The sequence below is a fragment of the Eschrichtius robustus genome, chromosome 12, assembly GCF_028021215.1.
Source record: "Eschrichtius robustus isolate mEscRob2 chromosome 12, mEscRob2.pri, whole genome shotgun sequence".
Lineage (NCBI taxonomy): Eukaryota > Metazoa > Chordata > Mammalia > Artiodactyla > Eschrichtiidae > Eschrichtius > Eschrichtius robustus.
In genome coordinates this window covers 4504978-4531751 of record NC_090835.1, presented here as the reverse complement: position 1 = coordinate 4531751, position 26774 = coordinate 4504978, and the positions used below count along the sequence as shown (strand labels likewise).

The 26774-nt window shown below is 44.0% G+C and overlaps 1 protein-coding gene across 7 annotated transcripts in view; it reads right to left on the bottom strand.

The window, feature by feature from the left end:
- Nucleotides 1–12165: 12165 nt before the first annotated feature.
- TMCC1 (transmembrane and coiled-coil domain family 1) overlaps nucleotides 12166–26774 on the bottom strand; it is a 160320-nt gene continuing 145711 nt past the window's right edge. For 6 of the 7 annotated variants that reach the window (XM_068559405.1, XM_068559409.1, XM_068559411.1 and 3 more), the window contains exons 3-4: nucleotides 18584–18719; nucleotides 12166–16170 (exon numbers count right to left, since the gene is read on the bottom strand). In XM_068559405.1, the coding sequence (XP_068415506.1) occupies nucleotides 15856–16170; nucleotides 18584–18719 (451 nt within the window). In that variant the 3' untranslated portion in view covers nucleotides 12166–15855. Of the gene's footprint in view, nucleotides 16171–16712; nucleotides 16864–18583; nucleotides 18720–26774 lie in introns of all 7 variants that reach the window. The other variant, XR_011075790.1, reaches the window with a different exon arrangement.

The window sequence follows — 26774 nt, the reverse complement described above, 5'->3', positions numbered from 1 at the left end:
GGCCTGGGCGGGGCTGGGGTCCCTGGGTCGCGGGGCGGAGCCTCCCCCGGCCCACACCAGCCCTCCTCGGTTGCTAGGGGGAGGCCAGGGCTGGGGACTTGAGTCCAGCGTCCCCCGCTGTGCCCCGTGCTCCGCACTGTAGAGCGACTGCGCTCCTGGTTCCGGCCAGCACGCTGTCCCCAGTGGCCAGGGTCACCTGAGCCATCACCCCTCATTTCCCCCTTGGGGCTTTGAGCCCCTCAGAAACCACAGACGCCGCTGGATGGGGGCGGCGGACATTCCCTCGCCGATGGTCACGTGGGCGCAATACTGGGGGTCGAGGAGGGGGACGAACATTCTTGCCCTTGCCAGAGCCCCCGCTTTGTACCAGGCGCTGGGGACACACCGGGAAACCAGACAGGGTCCCGTCTGCAGGGGCCCCCATTCCAGTGGGGGCAGAGAGGCAGAGAGCAACAAGTAGACGCCAAATAAGTGACTGCACAGTTGCACAAACGCGGAGACCAGTGAAGGAGGGCTCAGGTAGTTGGGTGGTCGCCGAAGGCTCTTGGCAGGTGATATGCTGGCAGAAAGCACGGGAGGAAGAGGCAGCCCCGGGGGATTTCGGGGTAGAGGGACCGCGTGGACAAAGGCCCGGAGACGAGAATGTGTTGCGTGGGTGCGAGGCCGGCGGGTGGAGGCGCGTGGCGGGCGTGAGTGAAGTCATAGAGCGGCCTCGTGGGAGCCCAGACTTAAAGGGAGAGGCCGCATCTGAGTCAAATCCAGGGAGGAGACGGTGGGGTTCGGGCCAGCAGCTTGCAGAGAACAAAGAAGTCAGGAAAACTTCGGTTCTAGCCATGATCGGCGACTTGCCCTCTCCGGGCCTCAGTTTCCCTAGTCGTAGAAAGCATCCGGGTTGGAAACTCTGAAATTACGACTCTCAAACCAAGATTAACGCGACCTAACCTTGGTTGCACAAGAAAGGCGCCTGCAGCGGTTCACAGACGCGGACGGTCCTATGAAAGGAAAATCAAACCGGCACTGCCAGAGACGCCGTGGGCGGGAGGGGCTGATCCGCGGGGTGGCTGGACAGAGGGACGTCGGGAACCGCTGCCCGAGGCGGGTAGTTTAAAGGTTTCCGACACGGAGGGTGCGCTCCCCGAAGCAGCCACCAGGCGGCGCCAGAGACCGGGCTTGCGGCGCCAGAGTTTGTTTTGAAATCGTTTCGAAGTTACAGAAAAATTGTGAGAATAATTTCCAAGAGAACTCTTGCACCCCTTTCTTAACTCAGATTCATCAAGTTTTAGCATTCTGACCCCCTCTTTGCATATTCAAGTCCCCCTCCAAGCATCGGGAGAGTAACTTGCAGACGTGATGCCCCTTGAACCCTAAATCCTTCAGTGTGTATTTCCTAAGAACAAGGATATCCTATTACACAGCCACAGCAGAGTTTTCAAGATCAGGCGATTTAATCATGATGCAATACTGTTATTTACGCTGCAAAATATTATTCAAATATTGCCGGTTGTCCCAACGAGGCCTTTTATAGCATTCACCCACCCCCAGCCCCCATTCCAAATCTAGGAGCCACTCCAGGATCACATTTAGTTGTTCATTTTTATTTTAAATGAAATTTATTCACTAGGCTTTCCCGGGCTGAAGTAATTGGAAAAGATGGATGTAAAGAGTTCCAGCTTCACCCTTCTAAACCGCATGAACCTGGGTAGGTCCCATTCAGGGCTTCTCCACTGAAAGGTGCCAGGTTCTGAGCAAGGGGTGTGGGAGAGGCTGGAAGGGGCAAAGAATGCACTTACATTCTGAGATGGAGTCTCTCTTTCATTCTTCCTGGTCTGACCCACTTCCCCAGGTCCTTGGCCAAGGGGTCCATCACAGTCATCCACCACAGTCTTCAAATGGGGCACTGACTCCCTGAGAAAGCAGCTTCTTGCTTTGGGAAAGAAAGACAAATGCTCCCAACCGGCAAGGCCAGTTGGAAGTCCTGCTCTGGGACTGGAGAGGAAGAAGGGCTCTAAGGGCTCCAAATACTGGGAGACAAATCTTTTGGCCAGTCGAGTAGTTTCTATTTTTTGCTTGCAACAAAATTGCAGGAGGGCCAAATCCTTTTGTCAGCCAATAGAGAGTAATCATAGCGTCTTTAACTTATATTATCAAAAATGGAAACATACACAAATAGTATAAGGAACTCTCATTTACCTATCACCAAGTTGCAACAAAAAATAATTCTTGATGATGGATTACTATTGATTTTTGGCATAAAACTCAAAGGGAGTTAAAATAACTGAGTAACATTGCTCCAATACTCCTTCCTTTCGTTTCTATTCCTTATTTATGTGACAAGATTTGAGTGCTTCTACCTGTAAAAATGAGAATGAGGAAGAAATGAAGCTGTAGAAATAAGCTTCGTATTTATCCATGGGTACACACAATGGGGGAAATCCAATCAACTCATAAAAAAATGAAATATATAGTAACATTTTGTTTAATCTGTATCTATCAATATTTGTAATATTTATAGTTTTGATCAATCACATACTAATATTTGTAATCATACCTTTCCAGAATAACATTTTAAAAACACTTAGTGACTTATGATCACAGAAAATTTAAAAATTTTAAAACCAGTTTACATCCATAGTTTTTGGTACAGAGAAGATGGTGTGATCAATAAGAGACCTTCAGGCATAAGAATATAGTACATTAGGCTAAAACTTTGTGGGGAGAGGAACTGAATACAATTTTCAGAGATAAAAAAGTGAGGTGAAACCTCATTAATAAAGAAGAGCTTGCCTGCATGCTGTTTACATAGGTGATGATGGGGACGCAATCACTATGCTCTTTAGCGTCACTGGATGCGTTACAGAGTGACGAAACAGTTCAACCTTACAGCGTCAATATTTAAAATACCCTGGAAAGTACATCCTTTGCACCCATTTAAGCTTTTTTTAAAAAATTTCAATCAATTTACTTATTTATTTATTTTTGGGTGTGTTGGGTCTTCATTGTTGCACGTGGGCTTTCTCTAGTTGCGGCGAGCAGGGGCTACTCTTCGTTGTGGCTTCTCTTGTTGAGGAGCACAGGCTCTAGGCGTGTGGGCTTCAGTAGTTGCAGCACGTGGGGTCCGTAATTGTGGCGCAGGGGCTTAGTTGCTCCGCAGCATGTGGGATCTTCCCGGACCAGGGCTCAAACCCATGTCCCCTGCATTGGCAGGTGGATTCTTAACCACTGCGCCACCAGGGAAGTCCTCCCCATTTAAGCCTTAATATTGTAGATGTCAACTGTAGAATGTGTGAGAGGGCACAGTGTTTCCAAGTTCTTTCGGGGGAGCCACTAGCTAAACAGTTTGCAGTTCTCCAATGGGTGGATCCAGGGAGCTGGGTCTGAAGTGTGAGAACCCACCACACGCCGGCCTCCCTCCAGACTCAAGTTCCTCTGTGTACTTGTCCCGTAGCTGGGAGATTTCTATCTCAATCACCGATTGTTTCACACTTGAAACCCTTGAGAGTCTGAGGTCCCCCAGGAGAGAAACTGGCCCCTCCCCAGCTCCCCTCACAGTCCAGCGGGGCTGACAGTCATGTAAATGCTCAACCACCACTCACTGTGTAGCTGTCATAGAGCCCAACTCAGCTGGCACTGGACCAGAGACACAGAGAAGGGAGCGAAGATGGCTTTCTGGTCTGTTTGGGGGATGTGGGGAGAAGGGCTGGTCAAGGAAGACTTCTGAGAAGGGGGGCCTCTTTGAAGGAAGAAGAGAAATTCCCTAAGCAGACAGAGGGAGGGCAGGGCAGTGAGAACAGCATGTGTGAAGGTATGGCAGTGACAGTAAACATGGGAACGGCAGCATTGTGTCAGGTGTGGCGAAGGGTGTACAAGGGAGCCTGGCTTCTGATAACAGCAAGGCTGGTTGACTTTCACTGAGCAGTTACTGCCTGTCAGGGGCTGCTCTGGGTACCTGACAAGAGTTAACTCACGACACCCTCCTAACAACCTCCTGAGACTGGTGCCCTTGTTACCTCTGTTCCTCAGTGGAGTTAAGGAGGCGGGGACAGGTGGAAGGATTTGCCTGAGGTCACGGGCGGCTGACTTGGGCAGAGACCTTCCCCAGAGGCGTGCTGCCCTTCCTGCCTGACCAGAGGGCCTTCGCAGGACGAACCGGGCGCTGAGTGAGCCCTGCCGTTCTGTCCATGGGCTGGGCTCCCAGGAGCCGCGGGGCGGGCCTGCAGCACCTGCGGGCCCTCAGCCCCCTCTCTCACTGCCCAGGGAGCCGAGGGCAGACGGGCAGGGCGGAGGCTCTGTTACGAGACCTCCGCTCCCTGTCTCCCCTCTCTCACTCACCCACGCCACTGAAAGTCAAGGCCTCCCCTTGCTGTCAGCTCCGCCGTTTTCTACCCGGCTTCCCTCGGGCAAGACACCAACCTCGCTGGCCTCATCAGCAAAATACCATTCGTATGACACTGGGCCATGTGAAATGGCTGTTTTTATAGCTCAAAAAACAGTTGACTATTGGAAATTTCACACAGTTCCACCTACTAGCATCCAGTAGGATCAAATAAGACACCCATACAACAACTAAGCATGGCTCCTGGGATGCACAAGCACTTGACATAGAGTCAGCGGTGTGTCCACGCAGGCAGGAGCCCTGGCAGAGCTCCTCACAGGTATGAATGATGCAGAAGTGAATAAGAAGCGGTTTGTGGCTAAAGGAGCTTGTGGGAGACATGTGACTAGGCATATTACAGAAATATGGCCTGAATTAGATTGGGCCCCCAAAGGGTGACTAGTTAGAGGCACAAGGGCATGTCTTACACGACCGAACCATGGCGAGGTCTGTAGGACCAGCACTGGCAGCTGGGCCAGGGCCCGGGGTGCTGGGGTGCGCCCTGCCTCACCTCTCTTTGCCTGCCTGGGGTCTCTCCCTGCCAACAGCTCTCACGAACTTCACACTTACCTGCTCCTATGACCCAAGAACTAGGACTGACCCTCCTTCTGGTCCCAAACTCGACAGTACCAGGCTGTGAGAATACGGTCCCTCCCATGCAGACAGCTCGGCTGAAGTGTGGGGAGGTGTGGTCCTGGAAGGGAGGGTATTGTCAGACAGCCCCATATGAGTCCACCATCATGTGTGTCTCCTGGCTGCAAGTGACAAAACCCAACTCAAACTACCTTAGCAATAAAGGAAATTTACTGGCTCACGACACTGGGAGGTTCAAGAGATGAATCTGGCTTCAAGCATGGCTGCATCCAGGAGTCAAACTGGTTCATCAAGAACCTGTTTCTCGGGCTTCCCTGGTGGCGCAGTGGTTAAGAATCCACCTGCTAATGCAGGGGACACGGGTTCGAGCCCTGGTCCGGGAAGATCCCACATTAAAAAAAAAAAAAAAAAAAAGAACCTGTTTCTCTTGTCCATGTCTTGGCTTTGCCTCCCTCCCTCTTGACCTCATACTTGGGTAGGCTGTGCTCCTGGCAGCTCTGGGGACAAAGGGTCCTTGTAGGTAGCAAACTGAAGGAGAAGAGTCCCTCTTTCCCAACTCAGCCAGCAAGAGCCTCAGGACCAACTGTGACTGGCCTGACTTGAATTACTTGTCCAGCTCTTGAGCCAGGATCATGGGATTAGTTCACTTGAATGATGGGGAGCGAGAATGGGGGAGGGTGTTTCGTGAAAAAGAGCTCAGTTACCACGGGAAGCGATGTAGTGTGGCAAAACCACACATAAACCAAAGAAGTCATAGTGAGGTAGGTGCTGTAACAGAGAGGGTGGCAAAGCCGGGGTCACCTGAATGTATGTGGGGAAGTCAGGGCAGGCTTCACAGGGGAGAGGCTGCCTACGTCCTCAAAAGGTTACACACAGAACGACCACGCGACCCAGCAAGTTCACTCGTAGGTGTACACCTCAAAAGAAATGAAAACAGGTACTCGGACAAGTACATGTACACTATGTTCACAGCAGAATTATTCATAGTACCCAAAAGGTGGAAACAACCCAAATGGCCATCAACTGAGAAAGGATAAACAAAACCCTTCTTCTGTGGTCTGCCCCTACAGAAGGATATTATTCAGCTATGGAAAGGAATGAAGTAATGATCCATGCTACAACATGGATGAACATTGAAAACATTATGCTGAGTGAAAGAAGCCAGACAAAAGGTCACATTTTGGATGATTCCATTTATATGAAACATCCAGAATAGGCAAATTCATAGACAGAGCCCAGAATGGTGGTTGGCGTGTGTGGAAGGCGGAAATGGGGAGCGCCCGCTTATCAGGTATGGGGTTTCCTTTTGGGATGATGAAGCTGTTTACGAACAAGATAGAGGCAGTGGTTGTACAATATTGTAAATCTACCAAATGCCACTGAGTTGTTCACTTTAAAATGGTTAATTTTATGTTATGTGAATTTCACCTTAATAAAAAAAAATTTGACCAGAAAAAAACCCCAAAAAGGACAAATAATGTATGTTACCTGGCATTTGTTCCAAATGGATCCAGTTTGAGGGGAGAGGGGAGAGGAGGGCAAGATTGACCACAAGTTGGTAACTGTTGATTGGGGTTTATTACCCTATTCATTTATGGCCTATGTTTGAAAAATTCCTTAATAAAGAGTAAAATAAAAGAGTAAGAGGGCTTCCCTGGTGGCACAGTGGTTAAGAATCTGCCTGCCAATGCAGGGGACACAGGTTCGAGCCCTGGCCCAGGAAGATCCCACATGCCGCAGAGCAACTAAGCCCGTGTGCCACAACTACTGAGCCTGTGCTCTAGAGCCCGCGAGCCACTACTGAGCCCGCGTTTTACAACTACTGAAGCCCGCGCATCTAGAGCCCGTGCTGTGCAACAAGGGAAGTCACCGCGATGAGAAGCCCGCAGACCGCAATGAAGAGTAGCTCTCACTCGCCGCAAGTAGAGAAAGCCTGCGCGCAGCAACGAAGACCCAATACAGCCAAAAAAAAAAAAAAAAGGGTAAAAGCTTGTCAGGCAGATAAATAGGGTGGGGGGGTGTCACTGCAAGAAAAGGGAAGAGCACATGCAAAGGAGCAGAGAAGTGAAGCAGTACAAGGCAGGACGGGAGGAGCGGGGGACACCTGCGTGAGGACTTGGGCTGAGTCCAAGGTCACATGACTAGTGGGAGGCCAGGCTTCCTTTCTTCCTTCCTCACTCTCTTTTTTTTAAAATAAAATCTTGGTTTTAAGCAGAAATAGTCTCAAAGCTGCTAGATCAGCAGTCACAAAGTCCAAGCACACATCTTACTTATTGGTGGGGACTCATTCAGAATCCAGTTAACCTTACTTTGGATATAATTCTGATGAGTTAGGTTATACGGAATCCCAGCCCACAGTAGATGAAAAGCAGTTGTTAGTGGGGAAATGAAAGGCTTTTAGGTAAGGCAAGCACAGTGGCAATAATGAAATGTGACAGCCACAGCCTGGGTTGGGAAGATATGGATAGGAAAGCTTATGAAAAGAGATATTAGCATAAAAACACATAAAATGCAAATCAAGACCATGAGATACCACTCCACACCCATGGGATGGGTATAATTAAGAAGTCAGATGATGACAAGTGCTGGTGAGGATGTGCAGACAGCTGGTAGGAATGTAAGATGCTTCAGCCACTTTGGAAACAGTCTGGTAGTTTCTCAAAAGGTTAAACATAGTTACTGTATGACCCAACAATTCCACTCCCAGGTATATACCCAAGAGAAATGAGACAAAGGCCCATTCAAAAACTTGTACATGAATGTTCACAGCAACACTATTCATAATAGCTAAAAAAATGGAAACCACCCAAATATCCACCAACTGATGAATGGATAAAAATGTGTATCCATACAATGCAATATTATTTAGCAGTAAAAAAGAATGAGGTACTGAAACATGCTACCACATAGATGAACCTTGATAACATCCTAAGTGAAAAAAGCCGGTCACAAAGGACCACATATCATGTGATTCCATTTACCTAAAATGTCCAGAATCGGCAAACCTATAGATAGAAAGTAGATTAGCGGTTTCTTAGGGCTGGGAGAATAGGAGGGTGACAGCTAATGGGTGGAGGGTTCCATTTTTAGGTGATGAAAATGGTCTGGAATTAGTGATGCTGGATGCACAACTGTCAAGAAACTAAAAACCACTGAATAGAACACTTTAAACGACCGAATTGAATGGTATCTCATTAAAGCTGGTATTTTCAAAAAAGAGTAAGTACAGTAGTCTGGGCTGTTTTAGTGCAGGGGCAAACAGCATAACATTCCAATTTTCCAAGTCAGTGTCTCTAGGCTGGCAACCTGGTCGTGACGATTAAATGAATTTCAGCAGGAAGTGTTTCATTTATGTTCTGGAAGATACCTAATGAAAACACGTAAGAGAGAAAAAAATGCTTCCAGAGCATAAAGAAGTGCGATTCAGGGTCTCTGAGTCCAAATCCTGACTTTGCCATTTACTAGTGAAACGACTTGCCCATAGGATAAAACCCAAACACCTATCTGAGTTTGTTTTCATCTGCAACATGGAAATTACACCATCTCCTCTTCAGAGCAACTGTAAGAATTAGCAGTAAAACAAGTGGCACTGTGCCTGGCACAGACTAGGAATTCAGTATGTAGCAATTTTAAAATTCCACTTTTCAAAGAGCACCCATCATGCACCAGGCACCATTCCAGGCACTGAGGACACAGCCATGAACACAACAACGTCCTTACCTGTGGTTAAGAAGTCACCAGTAAAATCTATTGTTAGCCCCTCAGCCCAGTGTATATGCATCCCTTAGCCAGCTTTTGTTCTCTATGGCTGGGATGCTCTCTTCTGTTGTTTCTATGGTCAGAGTATTCTTGACACATACTGATTACTTTTTGGTTTTCCAAACCAACTCAAGAGCCAGAGCTGGCTACAGACAGCCCAAACTCTGGCTACTGGGTCCTTCATCAGGTAAGAATGAGAGACATGATATAGTCTGAAGAGATTCAGATGAGCGAGACAGGTCCCTGTCCTCAAGGAATTCTCAGTCTATTAATAACAATAATTGAGACCATTTGTGGAGCCGGGTGAGGCACTGCACAATTATTTCATTTAATCCTCAGAACCGCTCTCTAAGGTATAGTGGTTATTATAATTTATTTTCATCATGGTTTGCTGTACATTTTAATAGAGTCTCAGTAACTACTGAAATGAAGTCTTCTAAAAGAATATTCCTTTGGACAGTTTAAGCATTCATTAAGACAGAAGCCTGAATAAATTTGTAAGTACTCTCGTTGTAGAATTTAACGATTCTAATGCCAGAAGTGACATACGTTTATATATATGAAGTGAATTCTGAGCTTCCTATACCCTCACTATACCCTCACCTCCCAGATCAAACAAAAAGTTTAAGCTCCTTCCATTACAGGATCAAAAGGCAAAAGATCAAATACCTTGGACAGCATTTCTCAACCAGCCAAGTGACTTGGATGACATGAAAAGGAGGCTACTGGTTCCTTCCAAAAGGGCTATAATTGTCTTTAAACACAGGATGGGTCACTACACCACTCGACACCTTCTTGCAGCCACAGGGTAAACCTTCAGCATGGCGTTCAGAATTTTTCGCAACTATTTTTAACTTTGTCCCCGATTCACATGTTCTTCCAGGCACCCTCCCAGCCATCTGAGGCTCTGATCCATTGCTTGAACCACTCACCTCGGCCTTTGTCACCTCCGTGGTTTTGCCAATACTGTTCCTTCAACTTGGAAGGCCCTCCTCACTCATCTTCACTCACCATAAACCAACCCATCATCTCTCAGCCCAGACACCCCCCACCTCCTCCATCCAGCTTTTCCCAACTGCCCGGTCAGAACTGCTCCCTCCTCTTCGCTCCCACACATGGCTTCCAGCTCTATTACAACACAGGTTCCTCTCCCCTTGACTGAGCACGTCTCCACAGCCTGGTCTGGTACACAGAGTGGCTCTCAAATGCTGCAGGATGAATGAAGGGCTGAACTGAACAGGTGGTACCAGCTGCTGCAAGCCCACCGCCCCACGTCCTGTCTGGCACCGGGATGGCCATCTGACCACAACGCCTAGAAATCCAGGGCGGCAAGAAAGCCCACCGGGTGGTCCAAAGTTGGTCCAGAGCTCCTTCTAAGGCAATCCTAAAGCAAAAGATGTTCCATTACAGTCTGGCACGAGTAACACTGTCATCTCTTTTCCACCTCTCAAGGGACCTGTTATTTTCTTTTTAAAAAGTTTTGATTTTTTAAAGATACACAAATACATTTGTATTAAGAGATTCATACTTTATAGGAGTCAAGCATGAAAGTCCTATTTCACCACCATTCCTCCCACTCCCTTTCCCAGAAGTAATTACTGGGGACAGTTTAATGTGGTTTCATTTCTATATACTTACATACATATATTTATGCAAAAAAAACTATTCTGAACACAAATAGACAATATACTATTTCACCACTTTTTTTTTTTTTCCATTTAACGCACTGATTTACATATGAGGCCGAACATTTTCTACTGAATGCTTATTGGTGATTAATTTCTTTTTCTGTGAATCTTTTGCCTATTTTCTACTTAGTTGACGGTTTTCTCGGCTTGTATTAACTCTTTGTGGACACCCAATCTTTTGTTACGTACATTGCACAGACCTATTTTCCATCACATTCATTTACTATTTCCTAACAGTATAACTTTGGGCAAGCCACTTAAGTTTCGTTTCCTCAGCTAGACAATAAGGATGACAAGGCCTGTGTAAGACCCTGGGGAGAATTAAGTGAGAATTGCATTACGAGTACCAAACATTAAGCCCAGCATTCAGTAAGTACTCAATAAATGTTAGCTACTCTTCATTACCTAGATTTGGGGTCACAAGTTGGCTAGTTTAGTTTAGCTCACGGAGTTTTAAAACACTACAGTTGCACACTTCAGGTGAGGCCGACATTTTCTAGCTGGCCACACACCCATCCCCTGCCTCCCCAGTCTGTTGTCTACACCACAGCTTCTCAGATTTATGTTTCCAGCCTTCCACTCTCCAAAGTTTTTAATGGATGACAATAAATCAGGCTTTCAAATTATCAGCTGCGGTCAGGGCTGTTCTGGGTGCCCACTGTGCACTGTGAAACTCTAGGACGTGTCATCCACAGTGTAGTTTTCTTACGGCCCCTTGGGATTGGCTGGCGTACGACCTGCACATCTGTACGTGGCAGCCTGGTCCATATTTCAAGAAGTTTAGGGCATTCTCACAGCGAGTTTAAAAGTTTTCACAAGCGGCATCTCTTATTTTCACATCACCCACAAGGTAGGATCAAGATGGGTGTGATATCTCTAGTTTATAGATGGGGTAGGAGGCACAGAACTAGTAAGCCAGAAGTGCGGCCTAAATAAACATCTTGACATTCAGATTGAGGGTGTGAAGGACCAAGCCATGAGGACCCTGTTTGGTACCCTGTCAAAGGCAAGATTAGGGACTTCCCTGGCGGTCCAGTGGTTGAGACTCTGCGCTTCCACTGCACGGGCCGCGGGTTCAATCCCTGGTCAGGGAACTAAGATCTTGCGTGCCGCAGCGTGGCCAAAAAAAGAAAAAAAATTACAAAAAGGCAAGATTAGAGCTTCTCGATTTCCAGAGACCTCCCAGAGATCATCAAAGAAAAGCCGTAATAGAAACTACTACATCTATACCAAAACCATAGCTGGAGTTAGGCTAGAAGATAACCCCTTTCATGAATGTAGAACTTCAAACCTCAAATGTTTTTATAAAGTAAGTTTTTACTCCCATCATAACACTGGTTTATTAACAAAGCCTTGTAACAATGGACAGGGATTATTATACCCATTGCGGGCATCAGATGCTGAATTTGGGGGGTACTGCCTCTCAAGAACTCCCTCCCAAGAACTCCCTCCAAAGCACTAAAAGGCAGTCCTACCTACCAGCCTAAAGGAACTGTGGCAAAATGCCAGTCTGAAATGAAGTGTATACAATCCGGGGAGACGGTGACAGCTACCCAGCTATCAGCTATCGGTTACAGTTTTAAGATACTGGCTAAACACACACACACACACACACACACACACACACACACACACACACTCAAAAAGTTTCTAATGCACAAGCTAGTGGAAAGTTTTCAGACTGACAAACTTGTCACCGGAACTGAATATGCAAAAATAAAGAGCAAAACAAACCCGAGTCCAACCACCTCGTTAATAGCTGAGGTCTTTATTTCAATTTGTATGTACAGTAAAAGTGCTGCTGAGAATCTGCAGCAACCAGACAAAAGAAAAATGTAATTCTCTCTCAACAATTAGCAGCTTAAGATCTATCAACTACAGTGTTAATGTTCACACGTTCACAAGTGTCATTTCTGTACTTTTCAATTCGTGCAAGTGAGTTTTTATTCTTACATACTTTGATAAAACACACTTACAGTCTAGTAGTCAATCCTACTGAGGGCATCACCCAGCATACACGACACACAGACAGAAATGTTAACTCTTAGAGCCACGTTCAAAATCCCCAGCTTCACGTGGGGGTGGGAACCATAATTTTACCTGTGTCAGTTTTTTTATAATATTTGGTTTTGTTTTGGATGCACATTTTCCGAGGCTGAAAGGCAGCTCCTCACTGGAACTCACTTGGAATTCAGCATTTCATCTGACTGTACCTCAAAGGAATACGAAATCAGAAACAAAACCAAATACAGCGAAGACCACATGAAAATTATGCTCATTGTTACGACATGGCTAGCAAGGAAGGCTTGATCTGAGTTTTTCTTCGTATCAGATTTTTACCTCAGTTGGGTGGAGGGGGTACAGGGGAGAGGGAAAACCCCACCCGGTCAGGGAAGTGTAAAATTTAACCTACTTTTGCTTCTTAAGGAGCCAGTGGAATAGAAAGCCTTCCTTGCTAGGATGCACTGAATATCTTTCCAAAGAACTGAAATTGGAGCAGACAGAAGTGCCGTTCAACTATCATAAAAAAGGTAAATGTTAGTCACTCTACAACCTGAACAGAGTCACCCAGGCTACCACAGTCAGCCTCATACACCAGCACTAACCAGTAATCCAGGAATGCTTCATTTCAAATGGAATGCATGTAGTCTTTAAAAGAGAAGAAGCATTAGAGTGATAAGTTTCCATCCACAGAACTGTTAAACCATTAGAGTGAGGTTATAGAAGAGCTTTGAATAGATAAGAGAACCCAAGAACAGCCACAATGCAAAGAAGCTCAAAGGCAACAGGTATAGGCAGCACAAAGTGGAAGGAAGGCAAGAAAACAGATGCATGGTTACAAACAGCATTAAAATGCAGACAACTGTTGGGCCTGGTGAATAATCAAGGGACAAGAGATCTAGAAAGCCATTACCGTGCCTGACCTAGCCTGGAGGTCCTTCCGGGGACATTTTGAGAATGGAGGATGGACAGTCAGCGCGGGCCTGTTTGGCTGGGAGCTCAGGGGGCTTTCCAGAGGTGAAAACCTTCCTTTGACAGAAACTGTCCCAAGGCAAATGGGAACAATTTCAATCCATCTAGCCAGTGACTTCCAGTGCCCACAATACTTCGTAGCCTCTACACAGTTCAGGGGACTCAGAAGTTCTGTCTTAGAAGAACTGGAGGATTGTGGCTAGAGCATCTTTCCAATAACTTTGTGGGACTGTCTTTCCCTCACTAAAGCAAAAAATTAGGAAAAACTGTGCTAGTTTGACAAGGTCATGGTGTCCTTTGGCACTTCTGCCTAAAGTCACTGCAATATCTTTAGGCAAAGTTAACATTGTAAATACATAGGCTTGCGAACAATTTGTTTTTGGCCTGAACATAAATTGGTTCCAATTATTTTTTAAAAGAAAAATCACCCCTGTGGTGCCTGCTCTGGGCACTGATTTTGAGAGGTCAACAGAGCTAACAGGTGTACTACAATCATTGGGGGATGGAGTGAAGATTGGGGTACCTGAGTTAAAATATGAAAATGATTATGGAAACAACATGCTGTTTCTGAGAAGGCCAGCCTGCCAAGCCACATGAGGCTGGAGCTGTCATGTAAGCCATCCTCTCAGACAGACAGGCAGTGTTAACCTATTCCAGAAGAATTTCCTGGTATAGGGGAGATAGGCAGAGCATGCTTTGCTACTCTTTTCAGGGCAAAGTATGTGCCCCTTGCCCACCACCTGGTTGCACAGAACAGAGGCCAAGAGGGAACAGCATTTGTGATTCAATACTATGAATACGAAAAGGTTGGCCAAGCTTTCTAGATAGGCTCTAAAAGCCCAAAGTTCCACCAGGATGGTAGAACTGGTTATAGGATGGGGAAGAAGGCTCAGTCCATTTTTCTAAACTGTCTATAAAGGTCCACTAAGCATAGTTATGTTAATAAGTCAGTCTAGATGAAGAGGACGCTGACAACATTTTATACCCCAAACTTGAGTCCTTCTAACCTGACATTTCCTTTTCTGCTCTTTAGAGAGAAATCACCTTCAGTTGATTCTCTCGGGCAGACAGAATAAAGCTTTGAAATTAAAGATGCTGGGGCCAAAATGCAGACAGAAGATTCCACATCACTTTGGTTTCAGTTATTAGGGGGTGTAAAAAAATAAACTAAGAAAACACAAGGAATTATTTATGACTCTCATAGTACAGTCTCAATTTTTCCTACAGATAATCCCAGCCCAAAGTCACTGGGTAAACATACTGTTGGGGCAAAAAAAATCTCTACCCTATCATGCTGGTTTGTGGAAACAGCCTCCCCCTCTCCCTGCGCACCCCTTTCCTCTCCAACCAAGCCAAGCCCATAAAGTGGTGGTGTGGGGTGGCAGGACACCAAAAAGCAGTAGCAGCAGCCAGAGGATGGAGTTTAAGCTGGGTCTCAAAACAAGGGTGTCAGAGGGTGGCATTTACAGCAAGTGTTCCTTTACTCAAATTGTTTCAAGACAAGAGGGAGCAGCACACTTAAATATCCACACATTTCTTCATTTAAAAACATCACTTCTTTATTTCAAAGGAAAAAATAAAAGACCCTCCCAACCCTTTCCAAAAAAACCCAATAATAATAATAACAATAATAAAAAATCCTATTAGAAACCATAAGGAAGCACTGAGAGTTTGAGTATTACATTCTTCAAGTATGCTGTTCAGATTTTTTGTTTTTTAAATTGGTGACTATACACATATTTAAAAAAACCTTAAAAGTGCGGCCACGGGATTCGCTTAAAGTTAAGTATTTAGAGGGCTACTTCAAAATACTGTAGTAGGACTGTGCAGTGATCCTTTGGGGCATGATGCTCTCACTTGTGTATCCTAGCAAAGGTTAAGGGACCAGGTTCAAAAGTGATCATACTTCCAGGGTTACCATGAGTGGCCAACTTGGGTGAGAAAGCCAGGGAGATCCATGTGTTCTTCCACGGACAAGGAAAATCCACCCTGAATCCAGAAATTCAGACATGGAATGTGGTAGGACTTCACAGTAAAGTTAGTCTGGGAGGGGGAGAGGTGGTAAGCCCAGACAAGGCAGGGTGTTAGGTTTAACTGGTTTCCCTAATCAGGTTTTCGCATCTTTTTAGTGGATTTTAGTGCAGTCCTTCAAGCCACAATTTAAAATGCCCTTCAGTGTGCTCCAGATTGTTGGTTCATGTTAAAGGACTGTTTAAGATCTGCATCCCAAGGAAAATCATGCTACATAAAAATGATCCAAGATTTTTGCCCAAAAAACTTCTTGGATAAAATCTAAAAAATACTATTGCAATTGCGTCTTTTGAAGAAAAAAACATTATTCTAAATGTAAACAGATTCACTCAACTCTTTTGTTGTTGTAGAAAACTTCAGAGTAGGTAAGTTGCTGTCTAATTCTTCGCCGCATGCACTCGCCAGAGGGTAGGGGAGCACTGCCTTCTTGTGCCAGCATCATCTGGAGGAGGAAAAGAACCGTTCCACGTAGCTGAAGAGGGCATCCCAGTGCTTCCAGAGAAAGGCAATGAAAACCACAAGGAATAAAGTGCTGAACGTCCTGTTGCGAGTCTTCATGAGGGGAACCACGCAGTTGGCTACCGTGGAGACAAAGACCAGAAGGACTGCCATGACCGCCAGGAGGATGTTGATGAGTTTGCCCAGAAGGTTCCGGGCGGTGGCATTCTCCAGCCCCTCCAGCTGTACCACCTGCTGCTGCTGCTGCTGCAACTCCATCTTGGAGATGCGGGTCTGGCACGCCTCCAGGGCCTCCTGTGGGCCAGACAGGGAAGAGTTAAGCTTTCTGCTCACAAGCACTCTGAGTAGCTGACATGCCCCTTGGGCGAGCCAGATGCATCTTGAGCCACGCCCATGATTTAAAATATGCTAGAGTCTTGAATGTGAGAGGCCAAATGCATAACTCACAATTCAAGTGACTATTATTCACCTAAACTGCCTTCCATTGCATTCCTGTGGGACAGCTCACAGGAAGCAGTTGCCACAAATAGATTTGGTCTTGAATATTTTAATAACAAGATCTCAAATATATGATTTTGTTTCTCTTTTTTTCCATTTAAAAATTATTAAGTTGCACAGGACACACGTAATTGTTCAACATAAAAACATTTCAAATAGGACACAAAGGCAGTCTCTCTTGGTATTTTCCTCAGTTCCAGTCCCTGCCCTTGACGTAACTCTGTCAATTTGGTGTGTGCTCGTCCTTTCACCCGTGTTTAAGTCTATACACATATGTCCCTAGGGATATGCATGGAATTATTTAAAAATTGTCTGCCTTAATGAAAATAGTATCATACCCTAGGACTGATCCACAGCTTGCTTTTTTCACTTGACAGCGGGTCCTGGAGATCTCGCCGTGTCAACGCGTAGAGGCCCACCTAGTTCTTTTTAACGGCTACCTAGCATTTATAGCTTGGATATGTCACAGTTTATTCAGCCAGTTCCCTACTGGAGAGACATAGGTTATTTCCAACTTTCCCACTACAACAATGGAGAGGTGAACATCCTTTGGACATCCCTGTACATGCTACCTGGTGTTTTTCAAGTTAAATAACTCCCTGACATCAGGGGAAAGGGCTCCCTGCTCTGTCTTCTTAAGAAGAGCTGATCTCTGTGAAGAGGACAGACACTATGCCCAAACACTTGACCAAACATTTCAAGGGATCTGCTCCTCTCAAGGCCATAATCTTCACCCATGAGTTTATATAAAATTTACCATAACACTCAGAGGACAGAACCTAGTTCCTTAGCAATGGTCAGATACCCTCCAAAGCTCAGCAGTGGTGGGAGCCCTGGGTTTTTCTGACCTTGGTTTCAGTGGGCCCTGGTTTCCTGGGATTTGAGGTGAAGGCTAGGCAGCTTCAGACTGAAGCTAAGCTAGAGAATGGACATACAACAGATACATACCAGCCCAGAATGACCTTGGGGAAAAAAACTAAAACGTAAGCAGAATTCTGGGGCATGGAGAAGATGGCATCTGGGCAAATGATCTAGACATTCCCTTGATTCTTTGTAATACAAGTTTCCTGGACCACTTCCCTTCTCTAAGACTAGTTTATTTCAAGATGCTTTCATATGAAACCACCAACTGTTTTCTTAGAAATATCTCCCAAATGGCATGAGAAAAAGTTAAATATTGTATTTTCCCAGAGACTAAACTAGAGGAGTATTAGCCTTAAACATTACTGCCTCTTGTGTTATTCTTGTAAACTGCCTGACAATGCACCTGTAAAAGGTTTGGATTTGGCAGCTAGCACAAAAGCCCCCTTTACCATAGAAGAAGATAGGTAAGGCGGCCCTGAGACATGTCACAGCAGCTCCTGAAGCAGCAACGAACAGATGTAACACACGTGTTTTTCCATATACTGAGACAATTGTGATCCTAAGAAACATCTCCTAAGAACGCAAGCAAGCATACCACCTCCAAAAGGCATAGACTTTTGAGAAATGCACCTCATCTGAAGAGCAGGTGTATTACAGTTGGTATAAGCTTCTCAATATTCTACCCTCTCCATCCTCTTTTCCCCCTAAACATTTTTTTTTATTGTGGTAAAATACACATAACATAAAATTTACCACTTTAATCATCTTAAAGTGTTTAATTCAGAAGCATTTAATAAATTCACAATGTTATGCAACCATCACTACTATTAAATTCCAGAACATTTTCATCATCCCCAGAATAAACCCCCTACCTTTTACCTATCACTCCCTTCCCCCTTCCCTTAGTTTCTGGCAACCACTAATCTACTTTCTCTCTCCAGAGATTTGCTTATTCTAGACATTTCCTATAAATGGAATCATACACTATGTGGCCTTTTGTGACTAGCTTCTTTCACTGAGCATAATGTTTCAAGGTGTATCCATACTGTAGTATGTATCAGGACTTCCTTCTTTTTTTTCTTTTTTTATTGCGGTAAAATACATATAACATAAAATTTACCATCTTAACTATTTTTAAGTGTACAGTTCAGTGGTATTAAACATTCATAATGTTGTGCAACCATCACCACCATTCATCTCCATAGCTCTTTCATCTTATAAAACTGAAACTCTGGACCCATTAAACAATAACCCACCCCCCATCCCCCTAATCCCTTAGCCCCTGGAAACCACCATTCTACTTTCTGTTAGCCTTTTGCTTTTACACCTGATCCTTCATGCTAACCTGGATGTCCCGAGCCCGTTCATAGGACTGATATGCAATTTTCTCTTCCATGCTGGCCAATTCCTGCTTCAAGTTCAAGATTTCATTCTGGTGGAGCTCTGTTAGGTCATTTAGTTGTTCTTCTAATCGTTCACATCTAAGAAGGGGGAAAAGTTAAATTTTTTATGCATTCTGTATTTTTCTTGGTATTATTCACACCCAATCCCCAAAATCCATTCTGCAAAGGAAGAAAATAAAAGCACAAAGAAATTAAGTGAGTGGCCTGAGGTAACAGGGCATGCTAGTGGGTACAGCTCTTAGTCCCTGGAATGGACAGCTTGTCACAAGGCCGTATCATAGCAGCAACATGGCTCTTCCGCATCTCTCAACACACGGTATTTGTAGCGAGGCCAGCAGCCCTGATTAGTTTTGAGCATATCCATTATAAACGAGGCAGTTCTTATTCTGCTCTGAGCAGTATATGGGAGAGGCAAAAACTACAGCAACATTAAGCAGGTCTTATCAGAAGATAAACGGAAACTGACCTTCTGGCAATCACCAGTAGCTTATTCCAACACCGGGCAGGTCACTCACCTGGATGTTCATTATTCAGAGCCCATCATCATTACAGCCAAGCACAGTGTCTGTGACAGGGTCAACAGATATTTACTGAGAGCCTGCTGTGTGCCCGGTATGTTCAAAGTGCTGCGAACACTGCGGTAATAAGCAAGACAGAACGCCTGCCCTCAGTTTACGTTCTGCAGTGGGGGTGGAAGGCAGGAAAACCAAGACGACCGCAGGCATGGATAAGTAAACCAGGAAAGATCAGTACGGGCATATGGCGCAGTGCCCAGCGGCTGATGAAGCTGGAATGGTCAGGGAAGGCCTCTCCCCCATTCAATGCTCTAAACAATGAGAGCTGAATGAAACCTGAGTGATGACATGAATAAGCCCCGTGAAGTTGTGAGGGGAAGAGTATCTTAAAGCAGAAGGAATTGCAAGTATAAAGTTCTCAAGATGGGAATTAGCTTGGCAGGTTTCAGGGACAGGAAGTAGGGACAGTGTGGCTGCAGCTGAGTAAAAAACTGTGAGAATGCAGGGAGATAAGGTTCCTCAGGAGGAGGGATCATTTTGTTCATCTTGCACCTCTAGCATTTAGGACTACATATGAAAAGGTTTATTCTACATAAAGATGGGACCTGGGCAGGGCATCTCAGGACCAGTAGGACTGGAACAGTTTTAAAGAACGAGATCAGAGATTCCTGGTGGAAAAAGAACACAGGTAAAGGACAGGAGGTGGAAATGTATAGGCTAACTGGAATAGTAGACCTAAGTTGGAGAAAAAAAAGGAAATCTGCCCGTAAAAGGTAGGTAGGGGAGTGGGGATTCTGGAATAGACAGTACAAGGGCCCAAAGCACACTGCTGGCGGGGGCGGGGGGGCGGTGTGGTGACATGATGAACACGGTGTTTTAAGGAACTGGGTTGTCTGCTAGCAGTGAAGCTTGGGGCAGGTTGTGGGTGGAGTTCAAGGAACCAAAAAAGGAGCTAAGTAGGTAGGAGAAAGGTTGACGACTACACATTAAGAAGCCTAGAAAGGGAAGAATAAACACAGGTCTAGCTTCGGCTGACTAGAATGGAAGAGTCTCAGTCAGACAGAGGGCTCATCCCAACAGGAGAATATACACAGTTGGGGTTCCACATCCTGCAGGTTCCACCAACCTCGGAATGAAAATATTTGGAAAAAAAAAAAAATTCCACCAAGTTCCAAAACGCAAAACTTGAGTTTGCTGTGTACCAGCAAATATTTACACAGCATTTCCACTGTATTAGGTATTATATGTGCTCTAGAGGTGATTTAAAGTATGTGGGAGGATGTGCATAGGTTATATAAGGGACTTGAGCATCTGCAGATTTTGGTATCCGTAGGGGTGGAGTAGGGGGAATGTGTGTCCCGGAACCAATGCCCCGCAGGTGCTACCGCTGAGCGCTGCTCAGGCAAGCACACACCTAACACTAGCGTGTGAGTCTCAGCAGACTTCGTATTAAAAAAATAAAAATGTCAGAACAAACTCAAACATTTAAAACTACCCTCCCTTTTCCTCTTGTTTTTAGCCACATGTATAGTACACAAACTTTTAAGGAATACATGGAAGTTCTCTGTTCAAGGTAATGTTTACGTGGCGGCATCACCAACATTCTCCCTTCTAATAATTGTATAATGAATAATTATATTCATTTATACCCTAAACTCCATTCCTTCTCTATGAAACAAGGATTAAAAAAAAAAAGGTGCAGCTGACCCTTTTTACTATGTTACTGAATCCCATTTAGTTCTCCTGTGTCCTTGATAAGAATCTTTGTGCTGCTTTCTTTCCCACTGAAACTGTCACTAAAGGGACTGAACAATTGATCAGAAAGGTTTCCACTTTTTGTCCGTAACTAGGGCGGATTCTCTGTGACTCTGCCTTTTCACTTTATCTGTGACCCTGGGCATGCTCAGAAACAGATGCCACCTCTGGCGTTGATTTTCCACCAAATTTTAAGTTCAACAAATGCCACAAGATTATGTTAATATACTGTCTTTTTATGATTGTCCTATTAAGCTCACTGTTTGTGGTGTTTTCAGTGTTTGATGATTTCATTATTCTTTCTCCTCACCACAGAGGGGCTAGAGACTTTTTAAAAGTGGTGTTCCATTGTGTCAGTCCCCTGGGATTTAAGGGAAGGGCTGAGCCTGGCAGCAAAGAACTATCCTAAGCTAAGGATTGATGTGGGGTGGCAGGGAGGGGAACCTGGTGGTAGTGGCAACCAGCCTGCATGCTGATGAAAGGAGACCCAGATGACATCTTTGGCATGTGTTCCATAGGCTACCACCTCAACCCCTTAGCTCACAAACTGTATAGTCTTTCAGGCCTTTCAGGAATGTTGGAGAATCTTACCTGATATTAAACATGGCTCACAAATACCATTAGAACAGATTAAAAAGTAATAGCAGCAGCTACCATTTATTCAGCGCCTACTATGTAAATTAACTTCCACAACCCCAAGAAGGTAGTAGGTATTATCTTCACTTTACAGATGAGGAAGCTGTAGCTCAGAGAGGTAAAGAGACTTGCCCAAGGGCACACAGAAATTAAGCAGGGGAGCAAAGATTCGAATCCAGGCTGGTTTGACTTTAAAGCCAAAGTTCTTAACCTCTGTGCTATGATGCCACTTTGAAACAATTCAAGAAGCCCAGATAAACTAATTCCCTTCATAAGTAAGAAATGTGAGTCAGGTCTAAAGCTGATCCAAATCACATAGCCACAAAGGGGCCTGGACAGTACTGCACTGACGTGATGGTTTGAAGCTTTATGTCAAGGTGGAGTCAATGGAAGGAGGAGTGTAATAAAAAGATTATGGACCTAGAATAAGAAAGAAGATAATAACAAGTGTCGGTGAGGACGTGGAGATTTTCGAACCCTGGTATACTGCTGGTGCAACTGTTTTGGAAAACAAACTTGGCAGCTCCTCAAAGAGCTAAACACAGAGTTACCATATGCTTCAGAAATCCTACTCCAGGTATACACCAAAGAGAAACGAAGACTTATTTCCACTCAAAATTTGTACACAAATGTTCATAGGAGCATTATTTATAATGGCCCCAAAGTGGAAACAACTATCAACTGGTGAGTGGATATATAAAGTGTGGTCTATTCATACAATGCAGTATCATTTGGAAAGAAAAAGAAATGAAGTAACGTGTCATTACACATGCTACAATATGGATGAGCCTTGAAAATACTATGTTAAGTGAAGGATGCCAGGAAGAAAGCCCTGAAAATTGTATGATTCCACGTATATGAAATATTCAAAATAGGTAAATCTATAGAGACAGAAAGATTAATGGTTGCCAGGGGCTGGGGCAGGACTGAGAAGACTGGAGACTGATGAAAATGTCCTAAATAGATTATGGTAATGGTTGCATATATCTATGAATATACTATAACTATTGATTTGCATATCTCAATAAAGCTGTTAAGAAAGACTATGGATGCCTGTAGTTTACTTTGAAATGCATCAAAAAAAATAAAACAGATAAAGGATGGATAGATGGAAAGATATACAATAAGACAATATTGTAAAATGTAGACTCTAAGAGGTGGGTGTATGGATGTTCACTGTACAATCTTTTTCAAGTCTGCAGTGTGTTTGAAAATTTCATAATAAACATTGGGAAAAAATGATTATCGGTGTTATAGCCAGGAGCACTTGGGTTTGATTCCTGGTTCTGCCTCTCAAAGTTGCATAGCAAGTTCCTTCATCTATAAACTGAGGGTAATAATCTCTACCTTGTATATTCATTTGAGTATACAGGAGGTGTTAAAAAATGTCTCTCTCCTTTCCATCTTCACAGTCTACTAAGAACACACTGGCCCTTTCGAAAATGTTTCTACTTCATAATGAAGAAGGCATCGCGTGAGTACGTGCTCCCTGAAAGGAATTCATGGGCAATTTGAAAACCTTTTTAACTAACCAAGTATTTCCTGTGGTGACTGACTCATGGCCTTAGTCTCATCTTAGGCTCATCGGCAGTCCACATCACTGTGCTAACTACAAAATAAATCCAATATCTCACACCCTGTTTTACATGTCTCTAAGATGATCACTATTTCACGTACCTCCCTTCCCCTTTAGAGGTGTTAAAATCAGTAGGTTACAAAGAGAAATACACCACAAACAGTTAAAGTATTGTTTGAAAGATAAAAATACGTTCCCTGACTATAAAGAATCTTAAATTCTAGGGATTAGAAAAAGCCTACTTAAATCTCTTTCCATCAAGGAACTATTTCTACAACATCCCTGACAAGCAATCTCTCTGTGAACACCTCTAGTGGCAGGGTATCGTTTTTCTTAAGGCAGTTGTTTTCACTGCTAGATAGATACGGCTATCCATCTAAAACTGAACTAAAACCTAGCGACTCATAACTCTCACCTCAAGCCCCCTCTCTCATCTGCATTACCTGTGATACCTGCATTCAGCAATAGGAGATAGTTCCCTATGGATTTCCACAGAACTAATCCCTCAAGTCCTGACCGCACACGCATCTGTCAGTATCATTTTTGAACTCAGTCTGCTGACTGGTTTCTTTCAACTCACTCTCTCTCTTGCCTCATGTTATTTGTAAAGATAAGCCTGCCTTCTATTCCACTGTCTTCATCCTGGGTGGAAGACACCGAAGGCAGGAGGTAAGGGCAAGGCCACTCAGAGCTTAGAGTCTGCTGCTAGAGAGTATCTCAGCCCCTAAGCCTGGTAACTGTCCTTGCTAGGGTGATATACATTTTATTGTATATCATAAAAGGGCAGGTGAGAAGAAGAAAGAATAAGTCAGCCTATTTTGTAATTTTTGCCTAGGGCTCAGGAGTTTCATACATAAACCTCTAATTGAAAAGCAAAATCGCATTTGCATTTGTGTTTTATTTATCCTAATGCTCTTGTGAGCATCCATCAATTTAAGGGGACAGGAATAAAGTGAACGGAAACTTGCCAGGTGGCAAGTGACAGGCAGATTAGGGTATAAGAAATGTTTTTTCTCCCAAACTTTTAACACTTCAACATTCCTTTGAAATGCAACCCTTGAATCCTATATTCTCTTCCAGAATTTTAGATCCAAATTGATGTAGACATTAAGAATTTTCAATATATATAATTTTAAGTCCCCACTTAATTAGATTTACCAACACGCTTTATTGATTTCTTTCACCAATGGTGTGAGTTCATGTTTTTTCTTCTCGAAATATATCCTGTAGTATTTCTTTCAGCAAGGTTTTATATGAGGTAATTTTTATCTACATAAGTCTGAAAGTGTCTTGATTTTATCCTCTTCCTTGAATAATAAATCAGGTGGACAGAGCAGCCTACATGTAGTTATTCTTCCCTAGCACTTGGAAGGTATCATTCTGTTGTCCTCTGGCAGTATAATGTCTCATTTACTTCGTCTGTTTCACACTGGGTTTCTTTTATCAACTAGATTCCCTTGTGACATTTGCAGCTTTTGTTTGAGAGTATTTTATGGCGCTCCCTCCTGCATGTATCTCTTTCAGGTTCCTTTTTGGGCTGTTTCATGGCTTTGGGTTGTGACAAAACATGTTTTGGATACTTACACCTATGAACAGCTAAGATGATTTATTAAATAATACCTGAGGCTGCCCCTCAGATTTTTTAACCCATTTGTGAAAGGAGAAATTCTATTATTATTTAACACTATGCATGAGTATGTAATACTATATATAAATAATAGAGTACTTGCAAAAGTCCTCAGCACTTGTTTCTAACTCTTGAAGCTTATAAACCAATGTTTGTCATATAATGGTCATTAACATGCCACAGGTTCTGGAAACAATTTTAGGACCGAATTTTGTTCACTCCACATGATATCTAAAGGCTCTCCACCTTCACTGCTTCTGCTTTGCACCTTCTTTTGACTTAGAGATGTTTTTATGCTGTGTTATGCAGTTTGTGCCAGCCGATGTATCAGCTCATCCAGGTTTTGGACTCAAATCCTGGCTCTGCGACACACTGGTGTGAGTGACCCTATTCATCTGTTAAGAAGAAATCTATCTACTCCAAAGGGCAACTGTGTGGATTACATAGGAGGTAGATGTCTGGCAAAAAAGGGTACAACCCCTAGGTGAGGTGGTTCAAAGGCACTGCTTGTCGACTGCCATGTGATCCCAAGTACTACTACATGGCTCCACCGTTCACGGCTTCCTACTTCTGATTTTTTCCTCTAATCCTTCATTTCTTCATCTATCTCCACATTCTCAATTTCATATATTCTGGAATTTTCATTGTTTCCAGTATATTCATGTTGTTTTTTCTATGACATCACACAAATGGGTTTACTGGGCACACATTCTGTCCTTCTCAACTCTGGGCACAAGCCTCTTCTTACTTCCTCACCAGGAGGGCCAGCACAAGCATACAAATGGCTCCTGCCATTATCTGGCTCAAGTCTGCCAGATAATTCAACTAGTTCCATTCACTGGCCTGTTCCAAGCTGTCCTTTAAATTGATAAAAACCTCCTATCTACCTTCCTTTCATGGCATGTGTTTTGTACGTGTGTGAGGGAAAAGTCTCTTAAAATAAACTTTATCTGATCTTTGTAAATCTTCAGAAAGAGTTGAGTAGAAAGTGCTAATCCTTACCATGGATTACCATGCCCTTGTAGAAAATGAAGTCTTTCAGAAGCTGAACAATTTACTCACAGTTACATGGGAATTAATAGCAAGATCTCCTCAAGCTGAGTCTTCCTAAATGGGAAAAACATAACTATCGCTCCCCAAAATAGCACTTTATTAGCAAATAGTTAAATAGCAAAGTAGCATTTCGGTAAGTAAAATGAGCTCCATTTTCCCACAGATGAAACACAAACAAGTTAGGAGACTTGCTGAGGTGACACAAAGCTGCAGAACTCAGGGGTGAAGCAAAACCCACAAAGGGTCCAGATGAAACAGCCCCATTAATTCATCCACTAATGACTACCAGCATTTACTTCCCTCTTCAAGTCATAAGAATTACCTGGAGAATGATGGCTTTCTGAAAGAACAGAAAAGTTGAAGCTGTTATTGTGTAGCTGAAACCCTATTACACTCACACAAACAGTTGTGTTTGGGTTACCATAGTAAGCACCTCCAATCTGCAGGAAACAACAGGGAGGAGACTGAGAAAGCCATAAAATTTGAGGCTTTTGCAAAACACGATGAACAAAGAGGTTGGCCAGATGCCCCTGGTGTCCTGCAATGCAGTCTTCTGGGTTGCCTCAGTACCCTGAAAAAACTGTACTGGCTTGTCATTATTAAAACACTTGCCCTAATTTTTTCACCTGGTTCACGGAAGTTTGTTCCTCAGCTCTTTTCACAACCTCACGACCTGCAAACTGAAAGCACAAACCTGACCATGCTTAGCAATTTCCAATCAAACATTTTTTCAGTGTTATCAGCCTGAGTGGCTTATATAATCCACGTGTGAAATTACGGTCCGCAAACAGGCTAACACAAAGAGCTCAGTGAAAATGACGTGGTGTTATTTGGGGTGGAGGGGTGTGTGTGGTGGACGAATTTAGGGTTCAATCTAACCTATTTAATCATTGTAAGCATCAAAACATCAGCACCAAAAATAACAAGAACAATGACAGCTACCCGGCCCACTACACCTTTTTATGTGAAGC